The following is a 22,014-nucleotide window of genomic DNA, read 5'->3' as shown; positions in this document are numbered from 1 at the left end:
AGTCAGTTTTAACCTCAGGACCTTGGCTTTCTATAAAAACAAGGAAGATGATAATAAATGACTTTTAAGTTTGTTTTCTCTCTCTGTCTTTTAAGTCCGTCTTTTCTCATTTTGAGATTGTTTTTGTTGTTGTTTTGTTTTTTTCAGTTTGCTTGCCGCAGAGTTAACGGTTTGGTATCTTGCTTGTGCAGATCTGTTCTAGGTCTTGGGAATGCCTAGACAAGTAGCAGCTGCTGGCCAGCAGTCTAGTTAATGGCCTTTGATGTGAGTCAGTAGAGAGTTACAGTAGACTGTAGTAAGTTCTGCCATGGAGGGAAGTTCAGGAACCGTCCTGATGGGGAAGCAGTAGAGTCTTCCTGAGTCACAAAGGGAAGGCTTGAGAAGTGCCCGTGCTTGCTGGAAGGAGAGCATGGAGTTAAAGCATTCCAGGTAGAGAGTCAGTGATTTCACTCAGGAATGTTAACTAGAGGGATGAAGTTTGCATTTTATTTCTTAGTCTTTCTTTGTCCTCATAAATCGAATTGACCGTACCTGCATCATTTAATTTGTTGGAAAGGAATTAGAGCCAAGAAGAAAGTGGATAAAGAACTGACAAGGCCACTTATGAGAACTTGTTTCAAATCGGGGGCCTCGGGACTTTTCCTTTTCTTTTTACTCCCCCTCCCCCTTTGAATTTCTGTAGTAAATGCTTATGGAGTTCTCAGAAGTTACTAAAGCTGGGAAACTGGGAGTAAGTACTTACTGCTTCTTGTTCTGCTGGTAGAGAAAGTATGTCTTCCTCAAATAGTTCACTCAGGCTTGAATACTGGATTGAGTTGATGACTAATTTGAAGTCTCACTCACATTTTTATGCCTGTTTGGACTTTGGCTTTTCTTTTTATTGGTTTGTCCTTATCCGTTGACATGATTTTTAAAGTACTAAGTATCACCTATTAATTGGGATTTGTATAAATTATGAAAATCATGCTAGAAATATACTGTTAATTTTTATATTTTCCAGGTTTATGGAGCCTGCAGTTATTGTTTGCCTGGGAGGAATTTTACCTTTTGGATCAATCTTTATTGAAATGTAAGTTTTGATAATGTTTTAGTGTTTTGAAAGATTTAGTTATAACAGGAATTTGAATATTTAGAGTATATTATATTGGTATGGAATCATCAGATAAGATGGTCTCTCTGAAGTCAGTTTTGCACAGCTATAATAAAATACAGAGGTTGCCAACTTTTGTAAAGAAATAATTTTGCTTAACTCACAGGGTTAGAGAGTCTAAGTCACGATATATTATAAAGGGAATGGCAGGGCCCTGGGAGCAGGAGCCGAAACCGGTGACAGAAGAATCTGCTTACTGGCTGGCTCAGCCTGCTCTCCTATACAGTCCAACTTCACCTCCCCAGGGCTGGCATTGCCTGCAGTGCTCCCCACCTTCTTAAATCAATCATTATCCAAGAAGGCCCCAAAGGCTTGCTTACAAGCCAGTGAGATAAAGGCATTTTCTCAGTTTCCCCAGATTATCCTATCTGCTATCAAGCTGACAAAAATTAAAAAACTAAAAAACAAAAATCTAACCAGCACAATTGACCCTTTATCAGTTTGACACAAATACATCATAACCATAATTTTCCTTTTTTGTTTATCCCTAAGATCTCATATTAGTCACACGATATAAAACTTAACTAACTATAAAAATCCTATAGTTTTTAAATTTTTCAACACTTTAAACATCTAAGAATTCTTTAAAAGTCCAAAATGTCAACTGTATACTCTTCTAAAATCAAAAGTTATTTCTTACTCGAAGAGAGAAGAGCCAGGGTACAATCACAATCAATTCAAACCAAAACCAGACTCTCAACAGTACAAACCGCTCAGCGTCGACAGACTGTGGTTCACTCACAACCTTCTGGGCTCCTGAGTGCTTGGGTAGCCCCACTTCTCGGGCTCTGCCACCCACAGAACACACAGCTTTTAGGCTCCAAAGTGGCTCTCCTGCACAGGACTGCTTACGCTATGGCTGCTCTGTCACTAAGGCCTCCTCTGGCCTTCACTGTGCCAGGCTTCCACTTCTCTCCGTGACCTCTCCAATCCTGAGCTTCCATGCCACCAGGACGAGCACTGTCCGGGAGAGTCATGTTACCAACTTCTTTAACTGCCAGCTAGAGATGCCCTGAGATGCAGCTTTGGCCTCTCTGGACCATAACCATTTGTGCTGACACCAAGGACAGACTCCCAGATGACTTCACTTTAGTTATGCTGGTCCCTTCTTAATTAACCAGCATCAGTTGTTCAGTAAAGCAAAGGTGTCACTTCAGTGGTGTGGTCTCTTGTTAATCACAGTTGATTCTTAAGCACCAGTTGACCAGAAACCACAGATTCTTAATTCAAAGTAACCACAGAAAAAGCCCAATAGAGTATTTGAGGGATTCTCAAAACTTCCTCTGAAACGTCCTAAGCCAGGTCTCAATTGTCCGTACTTTTCTCAGCAGTATTTCAAGTTCCCACAACAGACCATTAAAGCCCTGAACGCTCACTCAAAGGCTTTTCAGCCCTAAGTTCTAGATTCCTTTCAGAATTCTCCCATAATAACATAGGCCTCTTCTGGCCTATGTTATTTGCTCATTCCTGGTACCAATTTATGCCGTAGTTTGCTTTCTTTTACTGATAAAACACCAGCTTGGGGAGATGGATTTATTTGGCATATATACCCCAATCACAGTCCACAGTGAAAATCAGGGCAGGAACTGAATCCTGCTTACTGGCTTCCTCCCGTGGCTTGCTCAGCCTGCTGTCGTGTACAACCCAGTGCCACCTGCCCAGGGATTAGCACTGCCTGCAGTGGTCTTGGCTTTCTCACATCAACCAGAAAATGCCCCAAAGACTTGCCTACAAGCCAGTCTAATGCAGCCTACAAGCCAGTCTAATGCAGCCTACAAGCCAGTCTAATGCAGCCAGTCTCCCAATGAGGGACTTCTCCCCAGATTATTCTAGGTTGTGTCAAGTTGACAAAGAGTAACCAGCACAACTCATAAGTATAAATAAATAAATAGATAGATAGGTGTCTTTGTTGGCCATACGCTGTGAGTATACTACAAGTATTGGTGGGTGCCTGGAAGTGCACATCAGAGAGGCCAGGGTTGGCTCGTTACTGGGCTGTTCTGCCGGGGAGTAATCTCCTAGACAGGAGTGATGTTTCCCCTACAGTGCTGATCCTCACTGCTCACTTGCTTTCAAAATAAGTGAATAAAAAAAGGGGTTTTTATTTTATTTTTTGAGATTATATATAATTGCATGGTTTCCCTCTTTCCTTCTTTCCTCCAAACTTTTCCCTTAACCTGTTGCAAGGGATCTGTAAATAGTTTCTAAAAGGATATATTATTGAATAAATAGATTGCAAAACAGGAGAGAAATTTCTTAAAAAGAAGGACCCTGTTCTGAATTCAGGAGGTTTGAGCAATGGATTTTAAAGAGAATTTTGTTTTCTTCTTGAGAAATATTAGTGCTCTTTCTCTCACTGTCCTCTGAGACAGCGTCAGTCTCTGTCAGACTCTGTCAGACTGTGGCCTCCTGATTTGTTTGTTTTCTTTTCTAATTCTGTATATTCTTAGTTTATCACTTGTTTTTCTACTTAATAAAATGTTTTATAAAATGTGAAATATATTACTTGAGTGGTGTTGTGTCTTAAAAAGTGGACGAATGAAGGAATCGACTTTATTTTACAAATGTAGATTGGGGCTGCTCTCATTTGTTCTCTTCTACATTTTAACGTCTTTAAACTGCTAATTTGGTCGTTTTGCTCAGAGATAAATGCCTTTTTAAAGAGTTTGCTCTTTAAAAAAAAATCACAGAAATATTTTTAATATTTAATAAATGAGAGTTAAGAGAAACTGTTTGGGAATTACTAGGAAGGGTGATAATGAGTTTTAAGTGACATAAAAGTGAGAGCTAAGACAGTGAGGGCAGTGAGCCTCAAGGATGTCCTCATTGCCTCTCCCAGGTACTTCATCTTCACGTCCTTCTGGGCATATAAGATCTACTATGTCTATGGCTTCATGATGCTGGTGCTGGTCATCCTGTGCATTGTGACTGTCTGTGTGACCATTGTCTGCACATACTTCCTGCTAAACGCAGAGGATTACAGGTGGTAAGTGCCAGAGGGTGGGTGGGGCCTCTCAAGATTTTTTTTTTTTTGGTCTTTAAGACAGGATCTCTTTGTTATGTAGCTCTGGCTGTCCTGGAACTTGCTGTATAGACCAGGCTGTCCTCAAACTCAAAGATATCCACCTGCCTCTGCCTCCCAGGTTCTGGGATTAAAGGTGTGTGCTACCATATCCCGCCAGTACGCTAATAGCATAGCATAGCATAGCATAGCATAGCATAGCATAGCATATAATAGCATAGGTTTGCATCTGAAACTTGTCAAGCTGAGGAGAGGACTGTGCAGAATTGCATCGCTGGAGAGAATAGAGGACCTGGGCGTGGCAGTGCACACTTGCAGTCCTAGCCCTGGGGAGGCAAAGAAGATGGTGAATAAAAAAGATATAGTAGAGGGATGTGTTTTCTCTAGTTGTAAATGTGATGTGAAGTTGATGGGAAAATAGTTTGAGTCAAATTGTTTGTCCGGTTTGGGATATTTCTGCAAAGCGCCCTGCATTGAGCTCTGAGGGAGCTGGAGTACTTAAAGTCACTCCGAGAACCTGGCCAGACTCAGGCATTTCTAGTTCCTAGACTCTTCTCTCTTAATACTCAAGCACCAGGTACAAGGATTTGTTTTTAAGCATGCAGGCTTATAAAGGATATTTTTGTAAAATTCTTTGCCTTATAATTTGGAGTGCCGTTCATTCCAGAAGCATAACTGGTTTTAATTTTGGTTTGATTGCAGGCAGTGGACGAGTTTCCTGTCTGCGGCGTCGACCGCGATCTACGTTTACATGTACTCCTTTTACTACTACTTCTTCAAAACCAAGTGAGTGAGTGAGTGAGTGAGTGAGTGGGCGAGTGGGTGGGTGAGTGGGTGGGTGAGTGGGTGGGTGGGCGAGGTCTCTCATGTCTGACTACACGTGTCCTTTACCCAAGGGAAAAGCCTCAAACTGAAAGAACAATCTGTGTGTTGAACATTATTTTATTGTATTGCAGGATGTATGGCTTATTTCAAACATCATTTTACTTTGGCTACATGGCGGTGTTTAGCACAGCCTTGGGGATAATGTGTGGTAAGTACTTTCTGCTCAAGCCTGACAAACCTGAGTTTCATCACTGGGACCCAATATAAAGCTGGAGCCAGAGAACTGAGTCCAGAGAATTGTCCTCTGACCTCCATGTGCGGTAGCCCACGTGACGCACCCAATAATAATTAAATAAATAAAAACAAGGAATTCTGTTCTTTTGCTTTATCAGGAACACCAAAATGAATTCAGGAGTTTGACTCCCTTAAAATCTGGTCTGCTTAATTTCAATTTTTGTATCCATTCTAATGATGCAACATAGCACAGAATTACTGTGATCAGTTTCTCATCCATACTGGGAATTGTCTTGTTTTGATACTGTGTTTTTCTGTGTTGCTTAAACTTCAAGAATTACAAATGTGGACCTGGCACATGCTGTGGTTTAACATTGACACTTAAAGCATGTGGTCACTGGGAAGGATTGTAATGTCAGCAGGTGTTGCCTGAAAGAGTTCTGTGTAGACACTTCTGGGACGTTGCTGCGCATGCAGCATCGGAAGGCAGCACAGGCGCTGGCAGTGGATACAGCAGGCCTGTCTAGTCTCCCACAGTGGGTTTGGCTGATTGTAGCCCTGGGCTGTTTTGCCATGGAACTCTCCAGTGTTCCTATAAAATAGTAGTTCCAGCTAAATAAACCTACTGTACTCAGTGCTTCTCCAAGAATACTACAACGGATGGTTGTACAGTTTGATTGGAGGCATGGGGTGTATGTGAAGTTGGAAGCCTTTGATAGTTACTGCCTACCTTCAATGGTGATGATAACATTGTGACTCTTACTCGTTTTTGTTGGTTAGCAGAGGTTCCTTTATAGAGAAAGCCTTCCCTCAGCTCTTTTGTTACCTTGAGATTTGCCAGTTTGGTGAATACAGATTGGTTCATGGTTGTAGGTGTAGCTCAGAGTGCTTGTCTAACATGCAAAAACCCTTGGATTCAATTTCTAGTACTGTTAGAAGAGTGACTAGTTAGATTCTGTGTATGTGTGCTATTAATTCATAGAAAATTAATTTTAAAAAATATAAGGAATAAATCCAGTGAAGAATGGTTGTTGATCATCTATCCAAAGTCCCAGGTTTAAAAAGCAAAGCAAAACAAAAATAACCACGTATTCTCTAAAGGGCTCTTGTCTGTTCATTCATCTCCCATTCGTTCACTTAGTCAACAAGTGATAAGTAAGTAACTTTCATGTGCTAGGTGCTGTTAGACACAGAAGGTAAATATGTTCTTAACAAAATGCTTTCTGAAATTTTGAACCCCACTTATCCATTGTTTGAAACCAGCAGTTTAAACCTCCTGACCCACTTAACCTATCTCTTTTGTTTATTCCCTGAAGTATGTAATCCTTTGTACAGCTTTTCTATCTTACATATAAAAAGGAGACATGAGAAAGTACTTTTCTCTAGAGCTCCAACACTACTGGCTCTTGCTTTTCTCAATCCCCAAAGCTTCCCTTGTGACTTCTTAAGGCTCTGTATGAATTTGGAAGTATATGTTGATATTGCCATGCATGGTCATTCATACTTCTAATACCAGCACCTATAAGGCTGAGGCAGAAGGTTCCAGAATTCAAGGACACTCAGGCCTACATATATAGCAAGACTGTGTCAAAAAAAAAAAAAAAAAGTTAGCATTGCTTTAATGGACTGCATTTGTCATTATCAAGTTACTCTTTCCTTTGTGAGCTGTTAATCCACAATTACTGACCATACTAATAGTAAGTGTGATTTGATTCTAAATAATAGGGTAGGTTTGGCTATAACAGATGCTTTTAAAGCAAATGATACCATTTAAGAAATTCAGAGAGGCATTACTTAGAATGCTGACATAAAGACATGACCTTGAAGAAAAGAATAGAATTCTCTAGAGCAGAGTATTTTAGTATTTGTAACTGGCAGACTCTGGTTCCATTGTATTTGTTTCAAAATGTGTTTTTGTTTGTTTGTTTGTTTCAGGAGCAATCGGTTACATGGGAACAAGTGCCTTTGTTCGAAAAATCTATACTAATGTGAAAATTGACTAGATATCTGAGACAACATGGAACTTCGGATCAGTTTCTCTTTCATGAGGGTGGAACTTGCACAGAAAAGAAGAATAATCGCAAGAAGAGATTTGGGCTTAACACTGGGTACTTTGTGGGTCTCTTTTGTGGATGGCTTCAAGTAACATCTATTTCCATTGATCCTAGGTTCTTACTGACTGCTTTCTCCAGCTGTTCACAGCAGATGCTTGGATTTTATGCAGTAGGCTTTACTACAGTACATGGCTAATCTTCCCCAAACTAGCTCATTAAAGATGAAATAGACCAGCTCTCTTCAGTGAAGAGGACAAATAGTTTATTTAAAGCATTTGTTCCAATAAAATAACTAGAGGGAAACTTGGATGCTAAAATTCCATAAGTAGAAAAATCTTCCTGGCACTTGGTGTTTCTATGTTATTGAAAAATGATGTTCCAGAAAGATTACTTTTTCTTTTATTTTTACTGCCATTGTTGATGTGTTGTGGGACATTTTTATATATTGAACCTGGGTTCTTTTTTGATCTGTTTTGGTCGTCCCTCCATTCAACTGCATCTTTTTTTTTTTTAAAAACAAAATTAAAAGCTATTCAATTCTGCATGGAATATATCTGCTGTCATCTTAATCTTAGTTTGGATCAACCTCATTTATTTATCTTAAAATTAACCAGCTTTCTCAGTTCCATCCAAAGAAGATACAGTATGAAAGTAGAGGTGCACTCTCTATAATACAATCTACTGTACAGTTAGCAAGCGAAGTGTTAAATGGAGAAGATGCTTGTTTTTATTAAACATTTGGAGATTTAGATAATTTACATTTTAACTGAATGTCTAAAGTGATTATCTTCCCCTCCCTCCCCCAAGTTAATCTTCCATCTTTGTTTTTGGGTTTCAATGAAGGCTTTACATAAGAAATTATTAAACAAAACAAGGGGGGCAATAAATGTATATAACATTAATAATGTCGCGTAGGTGTAGGTTCCTGGATGCATTTGGATGTACAGACTGACTGGGGGACTGTATTGCGATGATGATTGGTGTAGAAACGTATGGGTCTGGGTGGCCTTTTACATCTTGCCTACCATTGCATGAAACATTGGGGTTTCTTCAAAATGTGTGTGTCATACTTCTTTTGGGAGGGGGTTGTTTTCTTCTTTTATGAAACTCCTACTGGAGCTCAATTTGTAATTTAGAAACATTTAATTTTGTTAATCCTGTCTGGGACATTTAGGTAACATCTAAAGCATTATTGCTTTAGAATGTTCAAATAAAATTTCCTGACCAAATTGTTTTGTGACAGTAGATGTGTTTATAATTTGAAGATACCTGCTCAGAAGGCCATATTATAGAATGTCATTTTTAAAAAATAAAATATAAAGCATACTTTCGAAATACAAAGGACACTCATTACAACCCCCAAACTCAGATCCAGGTATGATAGTTTATGCCTATAATCCCAGCACCAGGGAAGCTAAGGTGGAAGGTTGTTTGAGTTTGGAACTGGGCTAGAGAGTGAGTTATTGCTCACTCTGAGTTCTGCGCTACTCTGGGGGACTCTGTTTCAAGGGGAAAAAAAGAACAGAGTCTGACTGCTTGGCTACGTACAGTATAAGTATTTCCTTTCTGTGACATTGTGACATACAATTTAAACACTCATTGGGCTGCTGTGCTGTGTAAAGAAAGAGGGACTGCAGTGTAGCTCCTTTAGTGGTGAGACATGAAGGCTGTGGCAATCTCAAGAAATCATTTTAATTTGTACATATATTTTCAGGTTCTGCCCACACTGTGAGGTTTTTCTAGAATCACTGAGTTTCTGATTTAGTAGTTTGTTCTGTAGATCCCCAAAGCTGTGCTGTGTATTGGTGGTTTTAGAAAGACTCAGCTCATGAGCTGTGTTAAACCTTAACATGAGACTCATATATTCAGGGTTACATGAGTTACTTTTATAAATCGATGACCCCCCACCCCCACCCTCACGTCTTACTCTGAGGTGTGTGACATCTTTAGTGTGTGAGATTTGGATTCCTAACCTTAAGTGAGCTGTAAACAATGTGAATGGAGCTCTGGCCAGTCACCTTTAACCCAGCAGCTTGGGTTCAGTGTCACCTACGGATTATTTCTCTTTCTCGCCTGCCCTTAGGATCTTAAGCTAAAGGGCACTGTTTATTTCATGAAACCTTTAAACATGTCAAAATGTTTAGTATAAGAACACTTAGTCTACATGCTGGGGTGCCTAGCTTACACAGAGCCTGGGTTCAGTCCTTCACACTGTATAAACTGGGCGAGACAGAGCATGTTTGCAGTCCTAGCATTCAGCAGGTAGAGACAGGAAGATGAGAAGTGCAAAGTAGTCTCGGCTAGGTAGTGTCAGGACTATCCTGTGCTCTATGACATTCTATCTCTAAAAATGAAGCAACACTTTTTCTGTTTAATGAGTATTATGAGTTGGACAGCAAATTTTTGTCTTAATAAAATGTTTTTCGTAATCATGCAGGTCAAGTGTAGGGTTGTCAGAGAACATGGCGCTCTTGGGTGCACCTGTTTGTTCTGCTAGGTTTAGGTTGAGCTCTGGAGTTGTTTGAAGTCTGCGATGAAAAATAATTTTTAAAAGTATTAAGAACACTAAAATGGATTAGAATTATCTTAAAAGATCCTTTATAAAATGACTTGTATTGATTGGTTTATAACTTCACACAGGGGTGACATAAATGTATATCTTGAAAAAGATATAGGTCACAGGTGGCTTAACTCTCCCTAGTTCTCAGTAGAATAGTTCAAACAATATTACTTATGTTAATTAGAAGGGGCTTTTGTACTCCATTAATGCTGTATTTAGTTTACTAATAGCTGCTCAGTTTGTCAGCTGATAGTCTGAATACTATCAAAAACTAAGAACATAGTTGAAGCATGCTTCCTGAAAATTAACTACATTAGAAACTGACATCCTTATACTGGTCTCCCAAGTACAAAAGTAGGAAGAAGCCGTTAGGAGCTGGCTAGAGAGACTCTCGAGTGTGCTGGTGTGCTGTGTAGGCTCCCGGGCCACAGTGGCTGTGGAGAAGCCCAGGCCCTTAGAAGAATCACTGTATTTGCCACCTGTACCTCACGGCTGCTATGCTTGCGTGTTTCCACTGACGATGGGGCCTCTTTCTAAAGGCAGTTGCTGCAAATTCCAGTTCTTCCAAAAGTCACTTGATTTAAGGGTTATCCACAAGTTGTGCTTATTTTGATATAGCATTTGTTTCCTAAATGTTTACTAATCACTTTATGCCAAATGTCTTGCAGATGTTATTTTTAAACTTAACTGAATTTTTACAAATATAAAAAGGAAAAAGTATATTAGTGTAATTTGTTTAGGAATAGCTACATACCGAAGGGCTTCTATACATGAATTCTAGGGGCAAAAGCCTTTTGTAGAAACCTGCACACTGCATTCCATCTGGGTTTTAAGTTCAGATGTGAACATTTTTTAGTGCTTCTTTTTCTTTTACTTAATGAACATGTGATATGAGTAGTGATGTGCAAAAGCACAGACGTTCATGTTTTCTATCATGTAAAATCCTGTAGTTAAGCTGTATATTAGCAGTGAAGGTGTTAGAGAGATGAGATGATGGTTTGAAAGTGTGTTGAAGACTAGACTAGATTTGCAGAAAGAGTAGGACAGAAGAGCGGCGCACACCTGCAGATGTTCTGCAAGCCTTGCGGTCCAGATGAGCATGCCGGAAGGTTTCCTCATGTAGCGTTCCCACTGGAGCTGTGTGCGCGGTGTGCAAAGGCGAAAAGATATGTCATAGTTGCCATAAAAGAGGCTGATTGTGAAATTCTGGTGGACTAGGCAAGGTACAGTTTATGGTTATCCCCATCATCAGCTTAGGTCACTTGAACATGTGTAAGTGGTATAAGTAGGAGCTAAATGCCAGGAGGAAAAAGGTTCTCGAAGAACAGCAGAGTTTTCCTGTAAAACCAGTCTCATTTGGGCTTCTCATCTGTGCTCACCTTGAACCTACAAACCTCCATGGACAGTCAGCAGGTGGGAAGACATGGTGTTTGCCCATATCACTTCCATTTTGTATACACTCTGGATTTGTGTAGGCTGTATTCCAGTTGGCTTTTTAGTAATAGAAATCCCTCATATGATGTATCAGATACAATTGAGGTTCTAATCTAGTCTGTTAATTTATCTGAAATTGGATTTTTTTTTAAAAAAGTAATAAAAAATTAAATACTTCCCTTGGATGCTTGCTTTCTTTCCTTTGTGAAACAGGTAAACTGAGGTATGAGGGGTAAGATAACTTGTCATCATCAGTCTGCTTGCCAAGATGTGACTGACATCCATCCTCCAATTAGTAATTCAGGACTCAGCAGTTGTCAGGGGTCAGATAAGACCTAAGTTGATGTTGAAGACTCATACGCTCTATGTGAGAACTCAGGCATTCTAGAACAATGCATACAGAACTCTAGGACATGGCCCTGTTGTGAACCTACCGCACAAGTGGCCAGCAGAGAAATAAAGAGTTTTAATATTTCAGGGTCGATTTCCATGCCTGCCTTTTTTGTATTTTGAAAAAACGATGTACAGAAAAGTGGAAAGAATTGTATAGTGAATACGATTTCTTTTTAAATGCTGTTCTTCTCCCTATTCTTTTGACTTCTCTTTAGAGATAAGATTTGAACCACTGTCAGCCATATAGGTTGCTTGGTGTAGATTTGGCTGGCTTCTGATCTTGTCTGATTGGAAAACTAGGCTAGATTCTATGCCACAGAAGGAAGCCTGTTGTTACATACCCAGCTGCTTGATTTCAGAATAAAGTGAACTACTCAGCTTAGTTTATAACAAACAGGGCCTATATTTAGCCAAGTGGGGTTTATATATTACTTGAAATATTTGTTCTAAATGATTTTTCACTTTCAAAGTTTGCTGTAAACAGGGGTTTTCGAGTTGTTTTATTATTATTACTTTAAAGACTTGTGGAGCATTGTAACTGGCTGATTTTTGTTAGTTCACAGTGAGTGACTCAGTCCAAGTCATTATTACTACAGGACTAATCATGAAGTTCTGGGGAAGTAGAGTCTACAGAGATAAGTTGATTCACGGGTTAGTTTAGTTGGGTAAACTGAAGTTGGCTTTAATAGGGCAGATTTGAAGAGCATAAGACATGGCTGTGTAATGAGGATGCAGGTTTGTGGCCTCCCAAGTGTTGTAGGAAAAAGTCATAGCAGAGGGAAGAGGTGAGACCCTGTGAGGATGCTTGTAGATCTTAAGGGCAGCCGGCGTAGAACTTGAGAGGCATTAAGAGGATGTATGAAGGCTAAAGGAGGCTTTGAGGTGATGGAGGGCCTAGGATGCCACCTTGAGCTAAGATTGTTATAGAGACATGACAGTGTTAACAGTAATTAAGTACCTTCTTAGAGAACTCGCGGCATCACCTCGGTGGTGTAAAAAAGAACGAGCCGGCAGAGTACTGTTATTCCAAGGTTCATTGCCGGTTCTGAAGGTAAGTATGAGAATGGGAAATTGGCCTAGGTAGGGAAGTAAAGGAGACTGAATGTAGATTGGAAGGGGTCTGGGCAGCTGCAAAATAGTCTGATGCTTTGGGGCAAAGGAATGAAGATGTGACAAGCTGGGCAAGACAGAGACTTGCAAAGACCACGTAAGGATTTCCACAGGGCCAAAGATGCTGAAGAGATAACACACATAAGCATAGGAAGTAGTACTAAGTCGAACAGGAGGCCGTAAAGGCTATTCCACATTGCCCTCCACTTCTCCCGTGAGATTAGACTTTTATTTTGTATGTATAAGTGTTTTGCCTACAAGTATGCCTGTATTACTTGTGTGTGCCTGGTGCCCAAGGAGGCCAAAAGAGGACTGTAGTTCCAGGGGGTTAGTGGAACTGGGATTTAAACCAAAGCCCTCTGAAAGAACAGCCAGTGCTCTTGACTGCTGAGCCATCTCTCCAAACAACCCTGGATTTAGATTTGAAATACACTTAGTTTATTTGCGCAGAACATGATGATACAGGTCTATAATCCCATCACTTAGAAACCGAGTCAGGAGGATTACAAGTTTGCGGTCACCTTGGCAAGAGTGTCTCAAAAGAGGAAGCAAGTGTGGCGCGTGCATTTACTCCCAGCTCTTGGAAAGCAGAGGCAGGAGGATCTCTGAATCTGAGGCCAGCCAGAGCTACATAGAAACCCTGTCTCAAAAAAAAAAAAAATCCATATATCCATATTAGCTTGCTATGAGAGAAATGTGTGTAATGGTGTAATGGAGCTGTAGACGTGTTCAAAGTATTGACCATTCAAAGTATTGACTCTTCAGTCATTCCCATCTGAACTTCCTGACAGTTCCAACATTTGCTGCTTAACCTATTGGTCAACAGCCAGAGAAACATCCAAACAAGCCTCACACAGAGCTGAGTAGCGTGCTTATCTACGAGCATGGGTCTTCAAAATATTTGGATAAAGGGAATTGATGAAAAGACTGGCAGCTAACCCACCCGGTGGCGATTAGGGGCAATAAAGGCTCCAGCTTATGTGCTTGCCAAAGACCAGCCTCTAATGTCTGCCTTCCAGAATTCTCTGTTAATGAGGAAGCCAATTGGCTGTTTTCTTAGGGCCATCTGGAAGCCTGGAAGTGTCACAGAAGTTTGTTAGCCCTTTAGATGTCGCTTTTGTGGCCTTATCTATTGACAGGTGGTGACCTTCACTGGGTGCATATAGCGAACTGTGGCGTTGGGTTTGACTCCCTCCAGCAGTCAGGCAGAAGTGCCATCCAACCTCCTCCACTGATGCTCTATTTTAGTGGCCACTTGGCCTTCCTTGCCATTTGGTGCCAGCTCTTCCTCTCAAGTCCCCTCCTCTCACCTGCCAGTTCTAGCAGATCTTGCCTAACCTGACTATAACTTCCGTGCTCATTTGATGACAGCCTCAGACAGGGTCAGCCCTCCATTACTAAGTGAGATTCAGAACAAAATAAAATGCTTCGTGAAACACTTTTCTTTGGTTAATCACTACCTGTCCTGGTTTGAAGAAACTGTTGTTCTAGTTAATAGATAAGGCAGATGATGATAGGATGAGACATTTGGAGCCTGGTGTAAAGCCCAGCTTTGGACTGCTTTGTCATTTAGCAGCTAGGAAACCATGTGGTAACAAGCCCCAAAGAGAAATTTAGTCCACCTTTCTTCCTGCAGTTAATTTAAAAAAACAAAAACAAAAAACAAAAACTCTGGATGTGATGCACTCACAAATCTTCACAGCACATTGACGTGCTATAATGCTTGATTAGGGCAATTTACTTGTATAAAAGGATCTTTGAAAATCCTTGCGGTTAATAATGTATGTCAGAGTGGATCAGTTCTGACAGTTTTTTTAACATTGAAGGTACATCACATAAGCGAGTTTCAAATAACGTCTGATTATCTCCCTAAATAATCTGGGTGCATGTTTTTCACTGGCACAAAAATAACCAGATTTAAAGAATCGCTCATTTTTATTTTATCAAACTAACGGCAAGGCTTGCTTGGTATGTCTGTAACTTTAAATAACAGTGTTGCTCATTTGTGAGTCTTTGACTATCAAAAGCATCCCAATTGGGACAGTTTTACTGAAGGATAAGCTCATCGTTATCCATCCTTACAAGTCCCACCCACAACTTCGGGTTTGGTGGGTGCTGCAGCACGCACCTGTGCTGGTGGGACCAGGGCTGTTGAAAGAGTGGAGAGAATCCTGCTCATTCCCCCCTCCTCGCCCCCTTTGCTGAGGCATGTGAGACACACTGCATTCTGCAGAGAAACGAATTTCGAAAGCACGAAGTTGGCAGCAGCGAGGTGTCCAGGACTACTCACACACACCAAAGCTGCTGGCCCTCCTGCGTCCTGCCACGCGTGCATCTGGGAGTTGTGAAATGAGTTACTAGAAGGAGGTAGGGCGCGAAGTCTAGCCTCAATGTTGAGCAGTGTTGCGCGCACCACAGTGTCAAAACAAGATTGCATTCGGCCAGGTGGGCGTGCGCCCCGGGGAGCCCAACACTTGTCAGCATCTTCGGTTTGCTTGGGTTCCTCCGAAGTTACGGAGGTGCAGGGAAGAGGAGGGGCCTCGCCTAGGACGCATAAGTGATTGGCTGTCCGGGGCCCTTGGAGAGGGCGTGTGGTCCAGCCCTGGTGGAGAGGGGCGGAGCGGCCACTGTTCCTACCGCTGCCGCCGCCAGCACAATCACAGCCACCGCAGCCTTGGCCTCTGGGCAAGTCGTGTTTAGCAGCGGCTTCCCGGGTGTCCAGGCCGGACGAGAACGCCTTACTGGGCTTGCTTGGTACCCTACCGGTGCCTGGCAGCCAAGCAGCAGCCACCACAACCGACCCTGTACGTGGTGTCTCTCTGGATCCGAGCTTTCTGTGCAGGTTAAGTCCCTCGGGCCCCGCCGACCCCTTGCCACTATGCCCCTTGCGACCACTCTTGGCACCCTGGTGCTACTGTTGCTGCTACCGCTGCCCCGCGGTGCTGAAGTGACTGGGGACCATTCGAATGTCGCCTTGGACTACGGAGCCTTGGAAGGCGAGGAGGGCACGGAGCAGCAGCTGCATTACCACGACCCCTGCAAAGCTGGTAGGTACCACCGCTGGCTGTCCTAGTCTCCGGGCAAGTCGGGCTGAAGTTTGCCTTTGAAATGCAAATGAGGGGTGGGCAAGGCGGGCCACTCCGCTCCTGAGAGATGTCCCCGGCTCCCGCGGGAGGGGGAGGACAATGTCTGCGGGAAACTGCTTTAGTACTCCTCCAAGTCCAGGAGGACATCCTGGTCCCAGGTTAGCAGTGCACATCGGGTGGCGGCCGCAGGATCGGTCCCATAGGGAATTCTGGCGGATGTGGAAAGCAAAGCCTGTGTGGTGCACGGTGGGCTCGGGTCGCCTGTCAGCCTCTAGGCACCCGCTACCTCCAGACACTGCAGGAGTCGAGCCTGGCTGGGCGCGGCGCTCCAGGCTCTGTCCGATGGAGTAGCTGGCTTCATCGGAGTTCACAGCAGTTGGAAGTTTCCCGCGAAGTTTCCAAGATCTGTAGTTACTCTTGGGAAGAGATTAGAAGACAGACAAAAAAGCTTCACAGGACAGAAGGAAGAGTCCCCTAGGGAGAACGCCCACGACTTGAATTGCTCCAGCTTCCCCCCCACCCGTGCCCCTACCCCCGCAGTCTCCTCAGCACCCGACTGAGATGGAAGTCAGCAGGTGCTCTAATTCCACCAGGAAGCTGCGCCCCAGGACTGCACCGGGCACGCCAGCATTTGAGCACAAACCTTTGCCCCAGCTACAGGGCCTGCTTCCCTCCAGCTACTAACCCTGTTTTGGGATGTGCGGCAAGAGATAGATGGGGGGTGATAAAGCATCCCAGCAAAGGTTACTAAGTATCTGTCCGCAAAGGACCCAAACGTATCAAAGTCAAGAGCAGTTACTAGCTGGGACCCAAGCAGGTGCAGGACTCAGACTACCTTGAGGCTGCTCCTGGATGGTGGCCGAGAACCCGTTAGTAGTGTTTTCCTTTGTCCATTGCCCAACCTGATTGATTCGCTTCTGGTGTGCAAAAATAAGGGATAAGAGGCCTTGAGGATACTTGAGGCGATCAGAGTGGTTCCTCTGGGCACAGTGGCCCATCAGGTCTGGGCCATTTCATTCCCTCAGTTCATAGAGACTTCTCTCAGCCTCAGGCTCCTCATCTCTAAAATGGAAGAAGGTAAACAGAGGACTTGGGTGGGAATTTCTTGCCATTGGAATCAATTATAGAGTGTTGTCGTTATTTTTACCATTACTGTGGTAACTCTAGGGCATAGGCTGGAGTCACTTCACAATGCATGTTCTCTGAAGAAGATGAGGTTCCTAGGAAGGCCTCAGGTGTTCTTGAGACCAGAGGGGCCTGTGCATATGGAAGGTCAAGCTGGGTGTGGGGGGACCTGGCCTTAACCACAGGAAAGATGCCAGAAAAATCCAACTGTATATGAGGCCCCGGGATGGGAAATAGAATGGGTGACTTCCGGGAAATAGAGAAGGTGGTACCTCCAGATAAATGAAGGTACCATGCCTGATTGTAATGTCCAGCCGGGATGGTCTGAGCATGGTTAGAATGGTGACCTGGTCCTAAAATGAGAGTGCCTAAGCTTGAGATGAGCAGGAGCAACAGTCACACCTGTCAGATTCAGAGGAGCCACCTCTGGGAGGCAGTAGGGGCCAGTGGGGCCAGAAGGGAGATTGGTTTGAAAAAACAGGCTGGGTGCCTGGTATATGTAGGATGCTAGTCTAGATGCTGCAGACCCAGAGGGAAAGATGCAGATCTGACTGGGAGTTCCCACCTGGTGTAAGCCTCCAGGGACAACCCCGAGGCAAGACTGCCTATTGACTGTCCAGTGATTTCAGAAAAAAAATGTTGGGAACAAAGACACAAATGCTCTGACTGTTCATGGACTGGATGGGACGGGCAGGCAGGGCTGGAAAGTAAGAAGGCCCGAGTGTGGTCCAGCTGCTTCAGTATATCCGCTGCAGCCATCTTTGGAGCCTTGCAGCCCCCACTCCCACCCTGGAGTAACCTGGTGCTACAGGCAGCCAGAAGAGATCGATGGCAAGGGAGATCCGCAGCAAGAGGGCACCTCAGGCTGCCATCCTCCTCGGAATTCTGTCATGTAGGGAGCACCCTTAAGGAATGCCAAAAAGCAAGAGGCACTTCAGTGGAAAGACAGCTTCCCCACTAGGGGGAACCGTACTTCCTGGTAGCATGTTTAAAGCTTCAGAAAGGGCCTCTATCCCAGGGAAACTCTACCTGGAAGCTCTGGTCAGAAGGTCAACTCCTGGTCCCTGCTTCAGAACTTCACATACAAACCATTTCCCACCTGTCTCTTCCCCGTGTGAGTCTCCATTCCACCATGCATCCATAATGCAGAAGGGAGCATCCTGGCTCTATTCCCCACCCCTCAGTGGACAAGGCCTGCCTGCTCTAGGCCATGGCTTTCCCCCTTTAGAATGGACATAATTGAATTTGTTTGGACTCTAAGCTGACAGATCTGGGGAGCTTCTCACTTCTTAAACATTTTTAAATTACACATTTTTTTCATTTACTTTATGTTCGGGTGGTGTGCCGTAGGATGCGTGTGGAGATCAGAGGACGCCTTTTAGAAATTGGTTCTCTCCTTCTGTATGGTCCTGGGATTGAACTCAGGTGACAGGGCCTCGTGGCAGGTGCCTTTACCCACTATGACATCTTTCTAACCAAGACACTCCCCCTCTTGATGTATCACCTGAACTCACATGACCCGGTGCAGAGACTTGTGCTTGGGCCCCCTACCTCCTCCCTGTTCAATGTTCTGTTTCTGTGACTTTTGCTCCAGCCTAGCCATCAAAGTGATGCACAGTACATGCCGTAACCTCTCTCAATGGCATACTTACCATCTTACCATTTAGCGGTTAACATTCCTACCAGTTTACCATAAACAACCATTAACAACTCCTACCTACTCTGCTATGTACAAGCTGCCTGATACAGGGCAAGTCTCCCCTGTGTGTCTTTGTGTCCTCGTTTATGGACAGGAATGATTTATGACAGATTAAAGTACATGGAAAGATATGTCTATTGTTGGGTACATTATAAACAGATTTTCTAGAGACGTGTTGAAAGAACATCATTACTGAAGCTTTGGGTGCTGTTTTACACCATCAATTCTACATTTACTAACAGTTGACTCTGCAAAGAGGGTGGTTATTAAGTCAGATGATGGGGGAGTGGGAACCTTCCTGGCATGCAGATGGGGAACAGCCATGGGCTTCTAGGCACTGTGTCTGTTGGTCCATAGGTCTATACTGGCTTTTCCTTAGATACTGCCCACATAGCCAGGCACTGTGCAAGAACTCCAACATTTTCTGCACCTCCATGCTGGCAATGCTCTCCCTGTCTGCCTGCCCTCATCCTCTCATCCTCAGCCGAGTGAAGCCAGGGGCTGCCTTCTCATTTCATCCCTGCCCCTCCTGTCTATGTGGCTGATAACACACGGTGCCACTTACCTATGTGTCAGTCTCCCTATCTGCAAAATGGAGGTGGGAGCAAAATCTTTTGCCTTATAATGTAACCAGGAGCAGGGCCACTGGGTATTTGGAGGGTGAACCAAGGAACAGCAGGGAGGGAGCATGGAATGTAAGGCAGGGAAGGAAGAATTCAATGAGGCGATTGGGATTCGGATAGCTGCTCTAAGTAGTGAGCTATGACCCCTCCAGGGCCTCTTAGTACCTTCCAAGTACCTCCTAGAATCATCTATCCAGAGAATGGAAGACAGAAATGAATCCACGGTTTGTAGCCCTTTGTTGTTTACATCCGCTTCCCACTCTATTCTTGGGGAAGAACTCACCCCTAGCTTGGTATACAACAGCCTGACTGGCACACCATTACAACCGTGCCTTAGTGGGTTAAGAACAGATAGGGTGGTGTGTGTCTGTCATCTAGAAAGACCTGCTGGATCGACAATGAGTCACTGGAACCCACCTGATGGCTCCCGACCCTTGTGCCTGCCCACAGCTTGCCTGTTCATTGGATTGTTGGAGAGAGCGTTCAGGTTGTCTCCCATGTGGCTTTGTTGTTGGTTTGTCCTCACAGCACAGCAACTGGATTCTAGGTGGCTCTAAGAGGACCGGATAGGAGGGAGTTTTCAGTGCCTTTGTTGACCACCTCACATCCTCACACCCAGCGTGATGCGATGGCGAGCCTCATGGGTCCCTTTCACCAACAGGATGGCTGTAAAAACAACGTTGTCTAAAAGCAAGTGGATGAGGGAGTGTTGCAGCCAGATTTGAAAACTGACCTGCTACCTCTTGAGGCATGAACTGGGTCCTCTAGATTTAGGGAAGGTCCTAAAGTAGAGAAATGGGGAGATACACGGTAGATGCTTTCCGCCTCCCAGGTCACCCAAACTGCCTGCGTGAGGCTATCCTGACGCAGAGATGCTCAGGCAGCCTGTGCAAATCCTAGGAAGCTGGCTGCCAGCCTGCGGACACCTGCTTACTATTTAGCTAGTGGCTTGGCAAATGCCAAAAGCATCAGACAGCTGTGAATGCTGGATTCGGATGTGATATGTGGACTTGTTGGCCCCTGGTGGCTTAAGGTTCAGGAGCCAAAGTGAGTGTGACAAAGGCACAGTGTGACAAATGGCTCATCACTCAATTTGGGCTATCCCCAGCCCCTGCCTCTGATTTCAAATCTCACCTCTGTCTGGGATTTGGAGCTTCAACCTCAACCTACCCTTCTCATTTGCTTCAAGATACCTTATATAGCCCAGGCTGTCCTGGAACCTGCCATGTACACCAGGCTGGCCTCAAACTCAGAGATGCATTGCCTCTGCCTCCTGAGTGCTGGGATTAAAGGGGTTCGTCACTACCACCCAGCTTACCAATGAGGTCTTTTTGAAGGTTCACCCAGAGACCTTTCTGGGGAAGCTACTGTCAGCAGCCCATCGAAGTCCTGATGTAAGGTCAGAACATTCAACTTAGTGATATCTGGGCCTCACTCTGCCTGGTACCCTCAGTGGTGTCCAGCTCACTGAGTTGTTTGCCTGTATCTCCTGAATGAGGGAGGTAGGAAGGATGCTGGCCTTAGGGGGGATTGGGTTCATGGCTAAAGGAACTACGCATTTGCCCTCTGTCTGAGTAATGCAGCATCCCTTACCTGAGAATGTCGGAAGAGGAGGCAGGGGACAGTAGGGTCAAGTGGTCTCTCTGGAAGTTTGTCTTCCTGTCCCTATGCGTCTCCTAAGGCTCAGACCCTGGTGAGAGCAGCTGGCATTTTTATGTCTCCCTTTACATCCTCTCCTGTCCTAGAAGGTCCTTGCTGATGGGCAGATGGCTGACTTAATGGAATTACGTTTCTCCAAGGCCTTGCATGTTAAATGCCTTTCCTATCTCCAGGCAGGAGCAGCATCTGGTTCACCTGTCTGCCCTTTTGCAAGGCTATGCGAGTGCGAGGAGTTACTGAACCTCCCTCACCCTGTTTTCTCAGTTGCCAAGAACTCTTCCAGCTTTCAGGATGGCCACCAGGACTAAATCGTAGACATTTTATCCATTTCTGAGCCCAGTTTCTGGTACCAGGAGGTACCCAGTGATTGGCATTTATGTCATCAGAGGACAGAGCAGGCACTCGTAAGTACTTTTGCGCTTGTGGAAATGCTTGTGGATAAGTGATCTCATATTTGAGTAATCAGAGTTGGGGATTCACTATTATTAAACAACGTCTCAAAAGTAAGAGAGGTCAGGGCTGGAGAGACAGCTCTGCGGCCAAGAGCAGGGCTGCTCTTCCACAGGATTAGTGTTTTAATTTCTAGAACCAAAATGGTGGCTCTCAACATCTGTAACTCCAGTTCAGGGGATCTGATGACTCCTCTAGCCTCTGTGGGAACCAGGCATGCAAGAGGTGTACAGACGTACACGCAGGCAAAATGACCACACACAAAATAAGAACAATTAATTTTTAAAAAGTATGAAATCTATATTTAAAACACGGAGGGTAAGTTTTATGCCAAATTTACTATATTTCAATAAAAATAGAGTAAACAAAGACTAAGAGAAGAATGTATGTCTATGGGGGAGACTGGCTACCTAGACTTCTGTGTAAGGGTCAGCCAATTGGCTCAGTGCTCAGCTCTTACATCTGCTCAGGCAAGCAGATGCAGTACACATACCATCAAATGCCAACTGGAATCCAGGGCTCCCAACAATGACCAAGGCTTTTACTAGATAGGCAGTGTCTAGGAAAGGGGAGATGAGAACTGGGGACCT

At 44.0% G+C, this 22,014-nt stretch overlaps 2 protein-coding genes across 3 annotated transcripts in view; both read left to right on the top strand.

Annotated features, from left to right (window-relative positions):
• Tm9sf3 (transmembrane 9 superfamily member 3) overlaps positions 1-11,464 on the top strand; it is a 53,163-nt gene extending 41,699 nt beyond the window's left edge. Inside the window, exons 11-15 of the mRNA NM_133352.2 lie at positions 1,001-1,069; positions 3,990-4,136; positions 4,875-4,958; positions 5,129-5,205; positions 7,167-11,464. Of these exons, the coding sequence (NP_579930.1) occupies positions 1,001-1,069; positions 3,990-4,136; positions 4,875-4,958; positions 5,129-5,205; positions 7,167-7,234 (445 nt within the window). The 3' untranslated portion in view covers positions 7,235-11,464. The remainder of the gene's footprint in view (positions 1-1,000; positions 1,070-3,989; positions 4,137-4,874; positions 4,959-5,128; positions 5,206-7,166) is intronic.
• The window catches only part of Tll2 (tolloid-like 2), a 129,909-nt gene continuing 119,352 nt past the window's right edge, over positions 11,458-22,014 (top strand). The window contains exon 1 of one of the 2 annotated variants that reach the window (XM_006527095.3): positions 11,458-15,829. In XM_006527095.3, coding sequence (XP_006527158.1) covers positions 15,661-15,829 — 169 coding nt within the window. In that variant the 5' untranslated portion in view covers positions 11,458-15,660. The remainder of the gene's footprint in view (positions 15,830-22,014) is intronic. The other variant, NM_011904.4, reaches the window with a different exon arrangement.

This window comes from Mus musculus, chromosome 19 (genome assembly GCF_000001635.26).
Source record: "Mus musculus strain C57BL/6J chromosome 19, GRCm38.p6 C57BL/6J".
Taxonomy (NCBI): Eukaryota; Metazoa; Chordata; class Mammalia; order Rodentia; family Muridae; genus Mus; species Mus musculus.
Note: the sequence above shows the minus strand (reverse complement) of the source record. Positions and strands in the feature narration are given on the sequence as shown.